At 33.7% G+C, this 20,475-nt stretch overlaps 1 protein-coding gene across 1 annotated transcript; it reads left to right on the forward strand.

Moving 5' to 3' along the window:
• Positions 1 to 16,839: 16,839 nt before the first annotated feature.
• Positions 16,840 to 19,582, forward strand: LOC136206061 (pentatricopeptide repeat-containing protein At3g53700, chloroplastic). Its single transcript, XM_065996973.1, has one exon. The coding sequence runs from the start codon at positions 17,093 to 17,095 to the stop codon at positions 19,385 to 19,387; it is 2,295 nt and encodes a 764-aa protein (XP_065853045.1). The 5' UTR covers positions 16,840 to 17,092; the 3' UTR covers positions 19,388 to 19,582.
• Positions 19,583 to 20,475: the final 893 nt, after the last annotated feature.

Raw genomic sequence — 20,475 nt, forward strand, 5'->3', positions numbered from 1 at the left:
TTATGGTTTATGTGAAATATTTGTCAGCAATGAGGTAATGTCATTTTCAGTAAACAGGGACAAAAATGTAGAATTTGGGGTTTGTAAACAATGAGATATTAACTGCTGATTTGGGTCCCATAACGTGAGTGATCAAAATTATAGAATCTGAGGAGATACTGTCTGTCTGTAAGTTTATGGCAAAAGTTTTGGTAGATATTTAGCTGTTTTGTTGTCATCTTTTCTATAATTTTTCTCCATTTCTATTTTTGGTATTGAGACTTTAAGCAGTGATTGCAGCCGGCTTTAGATTTGTTGGGTCAAAATAAGAAATGGTGTTTTCTAATAATAAATAAAATGAGATGGTTAAAGAGTTCAATTATAGCAAATTAAATACTATTATTAACCAAGCTGGAAAATGAGGGAAGCTGATGGTAGCCTTTTTTTTTTCCTGTCTATGTGCTTGCACGTTTCCTATCTTATGCTGTTTTATTAAGATGAAATTATAGAATATGGCTAATTTTCAGTTTTATTTATTTCATTTTCTTTTTCAAACATGTGTTGTTAGCAAATACTTTGTTCTTGTCTTTCTTTTCTTCGTTATGATATTGTTTTTTTTTTTTAAATCTAGTGTTGTTTATTCTTTTCTAGTATTGTTGGTTATTATTTAAATTTCATTTATTTCAAATTGAATTGGCTTATTGGTAATTTTCAAACATAGTTTTTATGGGGTTTTTTTTTTGAAGAATTTTATGAGTTTTTTTTATTCGTTGAATAAAAAAGTTTTGATATATCTAACTTAAAAGAAGAAAAGACAATCCTTAAATAAATTAAGAGGGTGTGAGAGCATCTCCAACAGCCTCTTAAGTTGGCTCTTAAGTTAAAATTTGAGGAGAGAGAATGAAAATTCATCTCCAACCGCCTCTTAGTTGCTCAACAAATCACTAAGAGTCTATTCCTCCTCTCTATTAATAGAGAGTCTTTCTCCACCTCTTAGTGCCTCCTAACTTCATTTTTTATTAATAATTTATTATTGATGTGTCTCCCTCCTCACACTTTGATGGTCATTCATAAAAAAAAACACTCATTGTTTCTAAGAGCATCTCCAACAGCCTCTTAAATTGGCTCTTAAGTTAAAATTTGAGGAGGGAGAATGAAAAGTCAGCTCCAACAGCCTCTTAGTGGCTCCTCAAATCACTAAGAGTTTCCCCATCATTTCTATTAATAGAGAGCCTCTCTCCGCCTCTTAGTGCCTCTTAATTCATTTTTTATTAATATTTTATTATTAGTGAGTCTCTCTCCTCACACTATTGGTAAATATAACAACAATTAATAATTTTAATGATAAAATAATAAATAAGGTGTGAATATAAGGAGTGTTGTTGGAAATGATATGTCTTAGTCACTCTTAAATTACTAAGAGTCAATTATTTATATTATTTTTAGGGAGTGAACTAAGAGTCTCTTGGAGATGCTCTAAGTACGTCAAATTCATATCCCTCTCTCTCTCTCTCTCTCTCTCTCTCTATATATATATATATATATATAATGCAGATGATGAGATTATCAAATTACCTATTGTAGGGCAGAAATCCATTGAGTTGATTACAGTGGAAGAATAACGGAAGAACATAAACTACGATCTTCGTATTATCGATCACATATCAACTACGTCGAGGTTAGTTAGGAGAAGACACAATAGATCCACGAACTAAGAGTAGTCGTTGAGAGAGAAGAAGAGGGAGGCGCCGAGGGAGGAGAAGGAGGCTATCGAGCCGCTTTCTCTAAGTTTCTCCATTAAGGTTAGATTATGCGTGTAGCTATCTATTTATAGCCACCAACTAAGCCTTAAACCTAAATCCCTATTTAACTTGTATCCAGTCCATTTCACTTATGGACGGATTATATTTGACACATATCAAATATTTTCAACATCTTCCATTCGCATGTAACGAAACATATTCCTTATCTTTTCTCATTCTCATTCGTACTTAAAAATAGTTTGTGCGACCGACATACACTCGTGAGCTCTAACACTATATATTCATTAGAGATATATAATTGCTCGATGGATATGTATCAAATCTATAACTATATAGTCGTTGGAGATATATAAACCTTTGATTAAACATGGACCGTTACAGGTTGTATGCTCTATCCCAGATTCCATTTCACAACCATATGTAATACATTGATCTTATTACAATTTTCTATTTGCACAAGTATGCACATATACATAAATGTCATGACGGTGAAATATAGAAACACTTAGATATGATCAAATAGAAATCTTTTCCTCTTACTTTGCTCCTTCTACCATGATTTAATTTGCTTAAATGGCTAGGTTCTTTTACCTCTTGAATTATCTCATGACCTTCAAAATTTTCTTCCAATAAGTAAAATCAGAGCATATTTCTAGAACAAGTTGAGGGTTCTGAGGATAGAATAAGTTCGAGAATTTCACGATGTGATTCTCACATTAGGAAAGGTTGAGATCCATTATATATAATACCTTTTCATATCGTGGTTGCAACACACACATGATATGAAATCAAGGTAAATTCCATACGTGGTGTACAACCTTTACCCATTTTCACACTTTGGTGTACAACCTTTAATTTTGCATACTAAAGTGTACAACCTTCTGTTGACTTCCCACTAAAGTGTACATCAGGTAAAAATGGCTGATCAACCATGTTAACCACTTAGTCAACGTGCCATCTCATCAAATTTTCACTACTTAAAAATTAAATGTGGTCCCTGTTGGTCCCGTGTAACGTAGTAGGATTAGTTCTAAGGGGGGGGGGGGGGGTTAGGAACTAATGTAACTTTTTCGCTTAATAATGCTGACTTAATTAAGTGTTTGACGGTTTAACTCACCTTTAGGTCAGCAAGGCTGAGTGAGGTGTGGGACAGCTTTAATCAGATATTGACTAGAGCTGTTTCAATTGTTAGTTGGGGAAGTAACACTTTAGGTCAGCTTCCAACTCAGCACTCTGATTACTCAGCGTCGGTTTGTACAAATTATTTACTAAGCAATTTAAGCAAGCAACACATACATAAACATATATATCAAGAGAAAAGGTTAGAGATTACTCAGCAGACTTATCCTGGTTCGGCCTCACCGCCTACATCTAGTCCCCAGAATCCCTCCGGGCTTTTTCAATCCACTACTGAGATCTTTAAAGGTAGAGCACAAACCGTTTACAATAGCAACTGAGTATGCAACCATCCTCTATTCGTCTACTCAATCCCATCAACCACTGAATACTATAACCGAGCATCCAAAATTTCTCTACCACTGAGTACTATAACCGAGTACTCAGCTTCACTCTTCTATCCTTTACAATTGATACAAGATTGTTCTCACAAAACGAAGAACACTTTAGATGAATAAAATTCACTCTAGACTTTTACACAATGATTGGAATTGGGTGTAAGAACTTGCTTTTTCTATTCAGACAGCTTCTCTTTTGGATCTTTGACTTAGTGAAATTTTGCTTGTCTGTTTCTCTTTTGTATGTGTATGTCGATCCAAATGATAAACTTGTCTATTTATAGTGAGTTCTGAAGCTTCAATGATTTGAAAATCCGACATAGCCGTTGAGAAGAACGATCTTCTTCGTCATCATGTGGTCAGCTTCCAGAACCACAAGCCAGTCCTATCTTCTGATTTTCGCAGGAGCCATGTTTGCCAGTTTCGTCTTCTAGCGCCAGGTTTGTCTTCTTGCCAAACGCCAGATGGACCATGCGTCTCGAAAAGGTCTTTGAAATGGATTTCCGAGGCTTCTGAAATGTGTCAGACTTTGTCTCACAAGTTGACGGATAATTGGACACTGACTTGATTATCACTCAGGTTGACTTAGCGGCATCTTGAATATTGCTCAGCTTGACTTCACAGCTTCGCCTTCAAGCTTTCCTGAAGAAGACATTTCTTTCGTAATGCTGAGTTGCATTCTACTCAGCTCTGCCGTGTGACTTGCTCATGCTGACTTTGTTCTGTCTTTCTTTTATAAACTCTCGGTTCCTGTTCTTGTTAGTTAACTTACTCAACATTGAACAAACACATTAGTACAATTAAATCAAAGCACTTAAATTTAATTGTTTTAATCATGGGATTAACTTAAATAATTTTGTCAAATCAAAATCATGTGGAAAGGTGTTTCAACATTCCCTATATATTATTAAATTACTTTTATACCCTTAATAGAAAAAATTTCCCAATTCTATCTTTTCTATTTTTTTTTCACATTTTGTCTCTTTAATTTTTTTTAAATCCATTCTCTCCCACTTATATATATCTCTCTCTCTAAAACCTCTCTTTCTCCTATATCTCTCCGGCTGTCATGGAAGTTGAATCCAACTTAGCTTCAAAATCAACTCTGAATGCTTTCCCGTGCCCCCACCTCCGCCGCCTCTGAGATTTCTTCCTCATCTTCTTGTTCTTCATGTTCAAGTCTCAGCATCGGTGGCCTTACTATATCATGCTTCGCCGCTATCAGTGTTTCTGCGATTGCATGACGGAGTTGCAATTGCTCGTTCTATGTAGTGTGGGTGAATCCATTACTCCATAAATCTTCTCCTAATGAAATGGCGAAATTAAATTTAGGTGTTGTTTGCAGATTTTGGAAACGAATGTGGTTATGAAAACAGTGAACAAACCTCCATCTTCGTTCTATCCTCGTTCTCCCTCTTCTTCCAGCCAACAAACCTCCATTTTCTTCTTATGAGGTAGACAACCCTCAATGGAAGATTATTTTCAAAATTCTACACCCAATTCATGTAGAATGAAAGAAAATAAAGATGGTATATCCTGGTGGTTGCCATATCTTCTTTTCTGAGAATGAAGGAGAATTTATTTGGTATGTTAGTCGGATCCAAAATCTATATTTGGTAGAATTTTTACCCACTTGAAATTGTAAAATTGAGAAATAAGGTAGAGAGAGTGACAATGATTTTTCTCAGATAATTCCTAAATATGAAAAAATAGTGAAGAGAGAGAGAAGGGAGGTTTTAGAGAGATAATGTTGGACAAAATAAATTTTATGAGAGAGAAAATGTGAGAAAAATTAGAAGAGGGAATTGTGAAATTCTTTTTTTATTAAGGGTATAAAAGTAATTTAATAATATGTGGGGACCATTTTTAATTTTTAAGGAATAAAAATTGATGAGGTGTCATGTTGACCAAGTGGTTAACAGGATTGACTAATCAATTTTACCTGCTGTATACTTTAGTGGGAAGTCAACAGAAAGTTGTACATTTTAGTATTCAAAATTAAAGGTTGTACACCAAAGTGTGAAAAAAGGTAAAAGTTCTACACCACGTATGTAATTTACCATATAAAATCATGTGTTATGGTGTTCTGTCCTTTCATTTTGAAATAAGAGATGTCTATCTCAATAACACCATACAAAAGTTTCAGTACATCTAAACATCAGTCTACACCACACAAAGAATACTTCTGTCTGTAAAGACAAAATATCTCAAGTTACTTTTAACTTGTGATCTTGATATCATATAACTCTTTTATATGTCTATATGTTAGATCATAGGTATATATCCCTCTTGCGCTTTAAAGGAAACTAATTTCATCATTTATGCAAGACGACTTATATTTATTGAACAAGCTCTCAATTTGATAAAAAAAGCATCATCCTCACTCCCTTTGTCACCATTATAACAAAATAAGGGTAAACACTCATGTGTGTGGGCTACTTCTCTGTCTCACATGCATAATAGAATAACTACAAATATAAAAAAACGACATTCACACTTGTGTATTTTAAACATTTAACCTTAATTGAATAATCATGTTTTCAAAATACATGAAATAGAAGTATGTTTAGATCCAACACAAATCTTGGGATCTAACATGTTTCACACTAACATCTTATATGACAGGTTCGGTAAGTGGATCTGGTACCTTGTTATGAGTAGATACATACTTCATATATTGACTTCTTTACGTGCAATTAAACTTTTAACAAAACTTAATCTCAATGTGCTTTGGATCGTTATAGATCCTTTGATCCTTAGCAAAAGCTCATAGTAGATTCACTATCATTATTAGTTACTACAAGACTATATATATGAGGTGCTAATACTTAAATGGTTTGCAAACCAACTTGACCATACTACCTGTTGTACTGCAGACGAGTATCACACATACTCCATTCCTATGGCAGATAAAGACTCCCCATTTTTCTCACTGCTTAATTAGTATCACACTTAAGCCTAATGAGAAAGTTCAAATAGACATTGATTTTCTCATATGCAGTCTTCTATCTAATCTGCACTTGTGTATTATTATAATTTAAGATCCTTTTAGATAACATATAAAGTAAATTGCAGTTGCTCTAAGGTATCTAAGTACTCTCTTGCAAAAATCTAATACGCTTGTGCTGAGTTGGACTCATATCTATTCTCTATCACAATGACATTACAGATATCCATTCTTGTACACTTCATAACATACATCATAACTATCTACAATGTTAGCATATGGGACATTTCTCATATATTCTATCCTTTTTGTTATGTTAAGGAACACATTTCAAAGCTACGGGTCATACCCCTTGAATATTGGGAAATCTACGGTTTTAGAATCTCGCATATTGAATTGTTCAAGAATCTTGTTAGCATATGTCTATTGAGACAAGGCCAACAATTTCTTTGAACAATTTCTTGAAACCTTAATTCCAAGAACATATGTTGCTTAACCCCTGTAATCCATTCCAAAAGTGAACTTAACCAAGCTTTGATTTGGTTTACATATACAATGACATTTGAAGCTATGTTGATGTCATCAATATATAATAACAATAGTTAGAATTAGTCTCATTCATATGAACATCACAACAGTTGAGAAGGTCTCCTTAAAGTCTATCCCCTCCTAATGTGTATAATCCTTAGCAATCAGACGAGTTTTGTATATTTTGATACTATCATCAACCTTTTTGGTAAATTCCATACATCATGTACAACTTTTGCCTCATATCACACTTTGGTGTAGAACATTCGATTTTACATACTAAAATGCACGACCCATAAAGTAGACGTTAGAGATAGATAGAGAGAGTGACGCACGATGAGGGAGATTCACATGAGAATTGTGTATTCTCTAGGATCAACTCTGATTAGCCTTGTGATTAGGGTTAGGAGGCTATCTATTTATAATCTAGGTTTAGCTTATAAAACCCTTACCCTAATCGTCCATCTTTTTGTAAGGGCTTGGCCCGATTCCATTTCGAGCGGGTTATTTATTCGGCCTATAACCCAAATAAGTCCTAACATACTCAACTAAAAATGAATAAACTTAAGGTCTATAATGAACCAAAATCATAATTACCAAATACCCAAGTCCTTTTCATTACGAGATCTCGATCTTGATTAGGGTCATAGTCTATAAAAACCTTAACTGTCAAGATACTAAGACTTCACCCTTAATTGTAATTCCCTAATGAGATAAGACTTATTCTAAAATCTCCTGTACATAGTCAAGCTTTATTTCATAAAAATAAGGCAAAAAGCATAATTAAGCCCCATCAACTTTACATGTTTTAAGGATTAAGCCCCTGATCAATTATTTTTTCATATTGAGCCATTGATCATTGATTCTGTTATGGATTCGGTCCTTATATTTAACTTTTCCATCGAGTTTGGATGGTACACATCGTTAGGGCAATTCGTCTTATTGACAATAACAAATAAAAATAAGAGTTTATTGACTAGGATAGATCGAGAGTAAAAAGTAACAAGAAATTATAGAAATTAATTTTCAGCAGGTTCTTCCAAACTCGATCTTCTCCTCTCCCATTTTATGATTTTCAGTATTAGAATCGCCAAATCGATCTTCTCCTCTCCAAGCTCGACAGAAAAGTTAAATAAGGGTCAAATCTATAACAAAATCAATGATCAATGGCTCAATGTGGAAAAATAATTGATTAGGGACTTGATCCTTAAAATAGGTAAAGTTCAAGGGTTTAATCAATGGAAGTGATAAGATCTTATCCTGTTCTTACACAGTAATGAATTCCTTTCTTAGTTAATTTCTCGTCACACTACATAATAGAATAAGACCATTACATGCCGAATCTTTACATATGGATAACATGGTGCTAAGCAACAATAAACCTTATTCTCCTATGAACGGACAAGTAAGTCACCTCAAATCAAAGGATTATATGTATCAATATGATCTAAATGATAAATGTTTGACAAGTCAAGAAACTCCATGCTATTATCGTTTAAAATCACAATTCAATCAACTCATCTCTATGAGTATCTACATATGCATCTGATATCTCATGTCAAGTAGTATGAGATTCACTATTTCTCTAACGGGGCGTTTGATATTCTATTGGGATAAGGATAAGGATATAGGTGTTATCATCGTAATTTGTAGCATTTTTAGTATTTAATTACTAGTTATTTTGTATCATTTTAATAAATTTTAATAATGGTTTTTGTATATTTTCTTTATTTTATGTATCTAAGCCACTTTGTGTGTTTTTTAGGCACTTTCGCAAGGTTTTCGACATAAATAACCAAGTCGGGACTTAAGGCGGCAACTCGGGAGTAAAAGGGACAAAAAAAGGAGTTTTAGTGACACCTAGTGTGCACTTCGTCACGGATAGGTGCTGTAAGATAAAAGTCTAATTGTTCACACTAGGACAGATTTGACACATTTTCGTATTTTCAACTTATCTCCCTCATACGGACTCGGATTGAGGCGATTCAAAATGCGTTGGAAAGCTAAGAGAAAGATAAACAAATGACTAATAATAATCATCTCCAAATTCGAAGTGTATCAGGCCCAGAAAATTATCCAAAGTTGATGAATATGTTGAAGCCTAAGATTCCTTTCACACCTTTACACATTTTAACTCCTAAATTATTAAAATCTTCCACCATGCTCTCTTAAATGCTAAATTCAGAAGATAAGGGAGTGGGAGGCCATAAGGAGACTTGGTCTTTGGAATTATGTGTGCCATTTTACTATAAAAGGAGACCTTGTGTGCCATTTGAAGACACACCAAACTTAGGCTTAATTCCTCCCTCTATAATGTTATTTTGCTGATTTTTCTCCTTAAAAATCAGTTGTTTGTGGTGTTGTTATTGTTGTTAAAGTGTTGTTTGTGCAAAAGTTCATCTAATAAAAGTAAGTTTCAAGTTACGGAAGAAGTTCGTTCGGCAATCGTCATCACGGTTTCTTCTAAACTTTAATCTCTTTTATTAATATGAATTCTATTATCTATCTTTCTAAGGTGTGTTTTAATCTAATCATGGGCTAAAACCCCCTTAACTAAGGCTAAAAGCGGATCTTAACTTTAATTATGTGGTAATTACGTTTAACCTATTTAAGTTATCTTTATCCTTTTTAAGAACTAACTTATGATTCTTAATGCTTGTAGGAGATGGGCCAACTCTCTACTTGAATATAATTAATCATTTATATTGACCGTAGTTAAATTGATTAATCGAAATTCATAAGTTGGTCCTAATGACCATTTAGTGTGGCTTATTGGTTTTCCAAGGTTTTTCATGAATCTTATTACATATCTTAGATTTATTACTTGAGCCGGACCAAGGGAAAGTAATAAATCGAAGGTTTGGAAATAAGAAAACTTAATGCTTCTTTAGATTAATTACTTGAGCCGGACCAAGGGAAAGTAATTAATTGAAAGTTTAGAACTAATTACTCGAGCGGTTTTTCTTGAATCTTAAGTAATCACTTTAGCCGGACCAAGGTAAAGTAGGTTAAAAAGGTTTAGATTAAATCTTATTACAAATCTTAGATTTATTACTTCAGCCGGACCAAGGGAAAGTAATAAATCGAAGGTTTGGAACTAAGAAAACTTAATGCTTATCTTGATTAATTACTTAAGCCGTACCAAGGGAAAGTAATTAGTCGAGAGTTTAAAACCAATCTCGAGAACTATTAGTTAATAAGAAAAATCGTCATCTTAAAAAGGATAAAACAACTTAAAAGGGGTTAAGTGTTATTACCAAGCAAAGAGGTTAAGTGAAGCTAGAAGCCTTAGTTTCTTTCATTATAAGTATTCTCTTATCTAATTTTGTACAATTTTCATCTCACTTTTTGTTTAAGTCTTAGCTTGATTGTCCAACAAACTCTACATTTTGATTGTTTAAATAATAGATAGTAAGCAAAGAGATTAGTACTTATAATCACCATCCTCGTGGGAATGATACTCTACTTTCACTTTATTACTTGATACACGACTAAGGTACACTTGCCTTCACATGCACGTATACGTAAAGCGCGCATCAATAGGTTAGGATAAGGATAAATGGTTGGGATAAGGATAAAAATATGATAGTCGAGAATTATTATTCAATGTTTGGTATGTGGGATAGAGATATGGATAAAATAATACATTTTACTATTTTAACCTTATTTAAACTACATAACATTAATTTGAGGGATAAGATAGACTTTTCAATCCTATTAAAATCGCATGAGCTTATCTCACCTCCTTATACTACCCCCTCTTGGGTATATGATTTGAGGGATAAGACTTATATCCCGCTCTTATCTCTCTAACCTATCTCTAAAATAAACATGGGATAACTCGTCTCAGTTTTTTTTATCCCTATCCCGCCTCTAACAAACACCCTGTAAGAAGATGAATAGAAGTAATGATTTATAAATTAATAGTGCACATTTATTAGTTCTTATGAACATGAAAATTTAAAGCATATCAATTAACAAGAAAACTTATTTTGTATTCTCAACTTATTGAGAACATACTTTCTTAGATAATACTTTTAAGACAATATTTGTAAAGATATATATCTTATTAAATAAAAGATAAATATGAAAACATATATTTATTTATATCCAACAAATCTAATATATAGGTCCTGTTTGGTAAAGAGCGTTTTGGGATAAAAAGAGCGGTTTTGACCAAATTTAGAGGTTTGACCACTGAAACCGCTGATTGGAGTGTTTGGTGGAGAGACGTTTGGGAGAGAGTTTTGGGATGAAAACGCTAATTTAGAAAAATCTCTTAAAAGGAGCTTTTTCAATTAGCGTTTTGCAATATTAAAATTAATGGACTTCTTTAACCCTAATAGATAGACTCCCTCTTCTCCTACGCCAAAATTAATGCCCTTATTCGTCTTTTTGCACAAATCGCTATTATCAATCAGCTAATTTTTACCAAACAGGTCTACACAAACAGCTAGTCAAATTAGCTAATGTAATCAGCTATCAGCTAATGTAATCAGCTAACAGCTAACAGCTAATTCCAAAACAGGGCCATAATATAATGGAACTGAGGTGCCAACGCCTCGATTTTTACTGATTAAAAATAATATTTTTATTTATCTTTTTTTTTTCTTCCATTTTTGCTAATATTAATAAAAAATTGATTAAAAATAGTAGATGTAAAATATTAGATCACGAAAAAATATTAGATGTAAAATGTGATAATGAATATCCAATATCCAATAACCTAACCGAAGAGTAAATATAGCAACAAACTCCTCCCATTTTCCCCCAAAATAAATACGAAATGAATATCTAATAACATGATTAACCTCTGTTTATTAAGTTGAAAAAAGATTAATATGATTCTTCACTTTATCTCCTTCAGCGAGAATTACTCATAACTGATCATCCTTCATTTTCTCAATCTCCACCCTAACGGAATCAATCTCTCTCCCTCTTTCCAATTTCTTTTCCAATTGGGACTCTATGTTTATCTATATCTTTTATAATTTCTAATTAATCTGATTCTTCAAGTTATCCCTTTCAGCGAAAATTACTCATAACTAATCCTAAGATAAGATTAATTTCTGGCTTTAAATTGTTGTTGCAGATACTAGTAAGGCCTTTATCACTACTGGGTCTCCGTTTTCATGGACAACACACTAAGACTACTGGACGTAGAGGAAAGACCATTGGTGTCTCTAAGAAGCGATAATCTGTGATCGTTCTCCAACGACGTAGGTCTTTTCTGGGTTTCATTGGACGGCGATGAGTAAGGCTTTTAGCTATGTTCTTTATTTCTCTTTTACTTCTAAGTTCCAATTTTCATATGATATTATTTATGGTGTTTAACATTTGATAGGGAGTACTGTATAGGAAATATGATGATCTTTCTAAGTAATGATTTTACATGGTTGGTGGCATAGAAGAAGTCATTGCAAAGGCAGAGAAAATTGCCAAGGAAAATGCTTAGGGACTTGACAGAATTTAAAAAAATATGGTAGGTGGGTTTGCATATATATTATTTTTTAGATGAAAATATCACTGATTTTATCAATTTAAAAGTTGTTGAACTCTTTGTAGGTTACACTTAGGGTAGAGAAATAATGTTATTTCATATTCTTTTCAAAACTCCTTTTTTTTTTTTTTTTGTGCAATAAGAAATGGGTATTCATTTTCTTGATATCTTTTCTCATCTTTTATTATCTAAATTTAGCTCTATCCACTTACAAAACAATAAAATTTTAATCTTAAAGTTTACCATGAGTCAATTTTAAATCTAATTAACAAAAGATCATATCTCTAGTATGCAATAAAATTCATAGAGCTAAGTTTGTATGTAATTTATCAAGTATAGAAATATATAATCTTGATAAAACTCCAACCTTAAATCTTCCATAAAGACAAAAGTTGAATGTATTATGTTTTGTTACCTATCATAATTTTGGGATTGAGTTTTTATATCTATTCATCTATAAGCTTATAAGCTGTTGTTTTATAAATAATAATACAAACAAAGTTTCACTTTTTGATTGTAACTTGGTAGAACAAGTAATTAAAATTAAATAAGTGTTTCAAAACTGAAGGTAAGAAATTTCAAATACCCAATTCATATAAGAGCAATCAAAGAGCATGAAAATAAGAAAATATAGTTTAGGGGTGATTCTTAGCAACAATTTTGATTATTATTGTTGTAGGTCGATTTAGATAATCCATATTGAATGATTAGCTCTGTATTTACCTTTGATATATTTAACAAAGCAATGTTTGGTTTGAAAGAATTTCTCCAAAAGAAACAGTAGCATATTTCCAATGACATCAGTTAATATTTTAATATTTGATTTGTATTTTAATATTTGGTTTGTATTTGAATATTTCAAGATTCTAATATTTCATATTGTAATGGTCTTATGCATTGGTATATTCATTTGTAGGAATTCTGTTTCAAGTGAATCTTCTTCATATTTCAACAATGAATGAATATCAAAGGAGTGTTTGCTTTCCTAATATGTATCAATTCAAAGGATTGTTTGCTTTCCTAATATGTACCAATTGTAAATTATATAGTTAAATAGAAAAAATGAAACATGGACTAATACTAACAAAGATTTCAATTGGGCATCAAATGAAAGATTTGGCCAGAGCATAAGTATGATTAGTTCACTTCATTCTATAAATTCACATGTATCACATTTATTTATTTTTATTCAATCTGCAGAAACTTTTGTATTCGGAGAGACATCTTTAAACTTGAAGCACTAAAGAAAAAGCTTACACACTTTTCCTAATTGTTTACAGAAGAAATGAGTAGTTAGCTAAAGAAGGTTTTTCGGGTCTTCAGTATAGTAGTCTTGAAAGTGTTAAATAATATAATTAAATATGAATTTATGTAGAGATGTTTAGAGCATCTCTAGTGGTGCTGAATTGGACCAATCTGTAATTAACTAGACACTTTCAACCACTAGAAATGAAAAATTTGTTGTCGTTGGGATTGGACGAGTCGCCTAATCCAGCGACTCTCTAGGAAAAAAAGCCTGAAAGATGAGATGACGCGCAGCAAAGAAATGGCTCTACACCGCCTATCTCCAAGCAATGTCCCATTCACGAAATCAATTTGGCGCATCCATCTCCGATTTATTTGACTTCATAGGACTGAGTGGTAGGTCCCTCCATTTTTGCTATGTCTCCAACATGATGTATCTCAATTTTTTATTTTTATAATATAAAATATAATTAAAAAGTTGTTGTATCTAATTTTGAAATGATTATTTAATATAATATTTTTTTTGGATTTCAAAATTATTTGAGAGCCAATGTTAATATTGATGTTGTGGTTTTTAATTGTTTTTTTATTATTTCCAATAACGGTAGAATTCAAACAGTAATTTTTTTTATATACTATAAAACATCTCATTTAACCCATAAAAATCACATTCAATTTAAACATTATTCTACTCTTAGCACATTTATTTGAAATGGATTCAAATGATGAATACAGTTAATATTACTCTTACGTTCCAAATTCTCAAAACGCATCGAATCCAAATTCTCAAAACCCGACCCCAAATACTTATAATCTCAAAGTTCTTCAATCCGACCTATTCCGCATAATTTTCAATATGATCCTAATATGTCATATGCTTCGAGTCCACCGATGTACTATAATCCCGACGATTAGTTCCCTCTTGTGAATGCAGCAGGTAATCGACCAATGATGTCGGGATACTTTCCTCGTAAACAAAAACTCATAATCTAAAATATCATCAGTATCTCACCAAAATGTCTTCTGATAGTAGTGCAGAATACGAGCTAATGATACAGAGTGCGATTGAAATGATTCAAGAGGATGATGAACTTGATCTTTATTTACTTCAACAAGTACAACAACAAGTCGGCCACACTGCTGAACCTCGAAGGAGAAAATATGTAAGACGTGATCGAGAAGTTGCTGTAGAACGTCTGTATAATGACTACTTTGCTCATGAACCTGTTTATTAAGCTGAAGTTTATACGTATAGTGGAAGACGTTAAAAATCACACAGAATATTTCCAACAAAGGGTCATGCAGTAAAAAGAAGTGGCTTATCTCCACTCCAAAAATGTACATCAGCTATGCGCATACTTGCGTATGGATTTCCGACTGATGCTTTTGATGAATACATTAAAATTAGTGAGTGCATAGCGTTAGAATGTGTGGAAATTTTTTATCGTGCTATTATCGAGGTGTATGGGCCTGTGTATATGAGGAGGCCTAATGCTGCCGATGTACAACGTTTAATTCAGATGCACGAGGAATACCATGGGTACCCTAGGATGCTTGACAGTCTTGACTGCATGCATTGGGCATGTAAGAATTGTCCAGTTGCATGGAAGGGGCAATATACCCGAGGAGATTATGGATATCCAACAATCATGCTTGAAGCAGTCGCTTCAGTAGAACTTTGGATTTGGCACACATATTTCGGTGTTGCTGGGTCTAATAATGACCTTAATGTTTTGAGCAGATCTAATTTGTTCGAAGATAATTTAAAAGAAACAGCACCGACGATTTAATTTACTGTTAACAACAAGACATATAATATGGGCTATTATCTAACTGATGGTATCTATTCCGAATAGGCTACTTTTATGAAAAGCTTTCCACATGCTAATGACCCTCAACGAATATGTTACAAACAAAGGCATGAGAGCGCACACAAAGATGTTGAACGACCATTCGGGGTACTTCAAGCCCGATTTGCAATAGTACGTGGACCAACACGTACTTGGCATAAAAAAAAAACTCAACGACATTATGGATGCTTGTGTAATATTACATAACATGATTGTTGAAAATGAGAGGCACACTTACTCAAGAAACTTTCCAACTAAGGAATTTTCTCAGCCCATAGTTCCTGATGACATTCAACATGGACATGTTCTGGATTTTGCTGCTTATCTCGCAAGGGATTTACAAATCCGCGATAGAAACATGCACGATCAACTAAAATTGGATCTAGTTGAGCACATTTGGGAACGTTTCGGAATCACCGACCTTACTACTTAAACATCGAAAAATTTACTCTTTCAATCATGTATTCCTTTTAATTTAAGGCATTTACATTGTTCATTTTTTTCAAATGTATGTTTCCTTAATGTAATGCACTTTTGTTAATTACTGAAATCAATTAAAATTCTGAGAAAATAAATTATATTTGCATATTAATTTTTAAATCTAATTAAATAAATGATTTAAATTATAAATATTTATTCGATTAATATTAAATATTGATAGATTTTTATTTAATTAATATTAATTCATTAATGATTTTTATTATTATTATAAAATAAGTTAATTGATTAAAAGTAAAGAAAAATAAATATTATATGACGTGTGGGATCCGTGATTGTGACTAACCACTAGAGAGAATTTTTTATTGGAATTGTTTTGTGGAAAGAGTTGTTAGAAATTAGTGAGGTGTAGTGGTTGGAGGGTGTACAACCCTCCAACCACTAGAGTTGCTCTTATAAAAACTATCAAGAAGGTAGATGAAAACAAATATTAAGATATATCATCATGAAGCTGCCTCAATAATTGATATTATATCCCTAGATTGTACTACTCTTAATATTTTAATTTTTTTAGGTGCAAATTTGTTCCAAAAGTTTAAGGGAGAAGAGAACACTCAAATTATCATAAAATTAAAACACAGTAAAAATAAAAAATAAATAGTTCATTTTGATACAACGAGAAATCTTCGTTTGTTCCAAGTACATGACGAGCACCAAGTAGCAGTTTCTTGGAAGAGTAATTTCATACCTGTCACGGGTAATGTTTTGAATCCCAACTCATCCCATATCTTTTTACACAAGGTTCAAATAATCTCATTAAGATCCGATAGTATTGAGCACCCACGAAACTCGTATCCGTTGTCATCCCAATTTACACATATCACATATCGTATCTTACCTAATTAATGCTTAAACCAAACATGGTGTTAATAACTATGAATTATAGTTGCTAAATATTGATAACGTTAAAATTTAAAATTTTAAGTTTAAATGTTTTCTTTTTTAACCTTAGTAGGAACACAATAAAGAAATCCTCTTTGGTAGACATAAAAGATCAAAATTGATTAGGTGGTGTCGTATTGGGGTTTTGATTTGCATTTATCCTTAGCGCCCTTCAATCTTGAGTGAAAAACTCTCTCTTCTTGGGTTGGGGGGTATTCATATCTACTGCAAGTAGCTCTTCTCTGCTCCCTTCGTTAGCTGCTTTCTACTACTTTCAGAATATTGCTATGGAAACTTCAATAGCAAGTGCATAAAGCTACCTTCTATATGTTTGCGTATACTGACCACACTCATTTTGCACTCTTCCTGTTTGTTGTATTGCCTCAATGGCTTTCTCTTCGTGCCTCAAGTGCTCCTACCCTTGGTTTCTACCTCACCCACATCATTCTTTCTCTTTCTCTTACAAACCCATCTCCAATTCCACTCGTTCTTTCGCTTCCACATACCAATACTCTTCGGAACTCGCTATCAAATCGTCTGTCTCCAATTCAATCCTTCTCTCTCCGGACTTCACTCCAGATCAGCTGCTTCATACTCTTCGTCGCCAAAACGATGAAACCGCCGCTCTTCGCTTGTTTGATTGGGCATCCAAGCAGCCCAATTTCAAGCCAGATTCATCAATTTACGAGGAAATCCTTCGTAAACTTGGCAAAGTCGGTTCCTTTAATTCTATGAAGGACGTCTTGCAAGAGATGAAGCGTTCTGGTTGCGAGATTGATAGAGGTATTTTGTTGATTTTCGTAGAAAGTTATACCAAGTTTGAATTATACGATGAAATTCTTGGAATTGTTGAAAATATGGAAGTAGAATTCGGGATAGAACCAGACACTTATCTTTTTAATTTCTTGTTGAATGTGCTTGTTGATGGGAACAAGCTGAAATTAGTTGAAACTGCGCATTCTAACATGGTTAGCAGAGGAATTAAGCCGGATGTTTCGACTTTTAATATTTTGATAAAAGCTTTGTGTAGAGCTCATCAAATTAGGCCTGCCATTTTGATGATGGAGGAGATGCCAAGCTATGGTTTATCTCCTGATGAGAAAACATTCACTACTCTAATGCAGGGTTTTATTGAGGAAGGAAATCTTGATGGTGCTCTGAGACTGAAAGAACAAATGGCGAGTGTAGGATGTGTTGCTTCCCATGTAACTGTCAATGTTTTGGTTCATGGATTCTGCAAAGAGGGAAAACTTGAAGAAGCATTCAAGTTTATTGATGAGATGTCGGATGAAGGGTTTTGTCCGGATAAGCTTACGTTTAATACCGTTGTGAATGGATTGTGCAAGGCTGGACATGTTAAGCATGCTTTAGAAGTTATGGATATGATGCTTCAGGAGGGTTTTGATCCCGATCTATATACATACAACATTTTGATTTCGGGGTTGTGTAAAATGGGTGAAGTAGAAGAGGCAGTAGAGATCATTGATCAAATGGTTTCGAGGGACTGTTCTCCAAACACAGTTACTTACAACACGCTTATTAGTACTTTGTGCAAGGAGAATCGAGTAGAAGAGGCTACGAAACTGGCTCATGCTCTTACTAACAAGGGTATATTACCTGATGTTTGTACCTTTAATTCTCTCATACAAGGTCTGTGTTTGACACGGAATTATACTGTTGCGTTGGAACTTTTTAAGGATATGAAGAATCAAGGATGCCAACCTGATGAGTTCACCTACAATATGTTGATTGACAGTCTTTGTTGTAGAGGGCAATTGAAGGAAGCTTTAGTCTTGCTTAAAGAAATGGAATCTAGCGGCTGTGCACGAAATGTGATAACGTATAATACATTAATTGATGGGTTCTGTAAAAGCAAGAAGATTGCAGAAGCAGAGGAGATCTTTGACCAGATGGAACTTCACGGAGTTTCGAGAAATTCTATTACCTACAATACCCTTATTGATGGTCTTTCTAAGAGCAGGAGGGTGGAAGAAGCTGCTCAACTAATGGACCAGATGATCATGGAAGGGTTGAAGCCAGACAAATTCACCTACAATTCTATGCTTACTCACTTCTGCCGGGAGGGAGATATTAAGAAAGCAGCCGATATTGTCCAAACCATGACTTCCAATGGATGTGAACCGGATATTGTCACGTACGGTACCCTGATTGGGGGGCTGTGCAAGGCGGGTAGAGTTGAGGTAGCAAATAGACTCCTTAGATCCCTTAAGATAAAAGGCATGGTTCTAACTCCTCATGCTTATAACCCTGTAATTCAAGCACTGTTTAGACAGAAACGGAATAAAGAAGCTATGAGGCTCTTCAGAGAAATGGAGAAAACGGCTGCAACTCCGGACGCGTTGTCCTACAAGATTGTTTTCCGGGGGCTGTGCAACTCGGGAGGACCAATTGGTGAAGCTGTTGATTTTGTGATTGAGATGACAGAGAAGGGGTATGTACCGGAGTTCTCTTCATTCTATATGCTTGCTGAGGGACTATCTGCTTTAGCAATGGAAGAAACATTGATTAAGCTTGTTGATATAGTGATGGAGAAAGCAAAATTCACAGAAAATGAAGTGAGAATGGTAAGGGGTTTTATCAAAATCCGGAAGTTCCAAGATGCATTGGCTACTCTTGGAGGTATTCTGGAGAGAAGAAGACCAAAGAAAGGTTACAGATGAAGAATTTTGTTCAAATTATTTAGTAGGATTGATTGTATTCTGTACTTAGAATCTGAATCAGTTTCTTTCTAGTTTTATATGTATACATTGTAGAAGTCCTCTTCTTCTTAGCCTCTTGTAGAGGTGGGATAGATGTTCTGCTCTGTTCTGTTATGTAATGAAATATAATGATGTTACCCCTTTTTCAAGGTCCAACTGCTAATTTCTCCAGGTGACCCCATAAACAAGGTTGTGGATTCTTGATAGACCATGTGTGTTTATGTTCTTCACTTCCTCACACAAGGATTGCCTTTATATACATGAAAATTGATATATGGAATCAACTCATTTGCTAATTCGAGTTATTAAACCATGACACAAATGCCACAAAAATGATTTCAGCTTTGGTATTTCTCGTTCATATTATTTATATTTCACTTCTTTTAACCATTCACGAAACATCTGTTTTTTTTTATTTCACACCATGATTTACATATAAAAATAAAAGCTTAAAATTTTGCTGATAATTGATAGGAGAATTTACATAAAATGACATAATTAGGGGTTACATTCTGTTGCACAACTCACTCTTAATGATTTCAAAGTATTTATGATGTCATAGTTGATGAAGTTTTTTTTTTCTTCGGTCCAAGTACCTCTATAATATATGAGAATTGCGATTTCTTCTATTTTTTGATGTCTTTTTGTTTTTCGAGTTTTTTTACTGGATTATTTTGGAATTTGTTTTGAATCTCTATTTGAAGTCGAATGATGCTGAAGAGTGTAGATTATTGTCCGATTACAGAGATAAGAGTTTGCACGGAGAGATCAGATCGAAAATGTTTTTTTTCTGCGCGTTTTTTTATCGAGAGTTTGTACGTAGCTTTAGTTTTGATACGAAAAGAATACTGAGTCCGCGAAGAGAACATGTTGAGCTAAAAAAATTCCATGGTGACCGATAACACCGTAAGGGAAGGGTGAAAAGAACCCCAGTCGGGGAGTGAAATAGAACATGAAATAATAAGCTTTTAAGTAATGAGAGGAGCCCAATATCATGTTCTGTTCCATCCCTTATCCTAGGTGAATAACCCAGACTAATCTAGATTTGA

This window comes from Euphorbia lathyris, chromosome 9 (genome assembly GCF_963576675.1).
Source record: "Euphorbia lathyris chromosome 9, ddEupLath1.1, whole genome shotgun sequence".
In the NCBI taxonomy this organism is placed as follows: Eukaryota; Viridiplantae; Streptophyta; class Magnoliopsida; order Malpighiales; family Euphorbiaceae; genus Euphorbia; species Euphorbia lathyris.

Bases quoted from the DNA above. Each gene is read 5' to 3' on its own strand.
- LOC136206061 (XM_065996973.1), top strand. From the start codon at position 17,093: ATGGCTTTCTCTTCGTGCCTCAAGTGCTCCTACCCTTGGTTTCTACCT.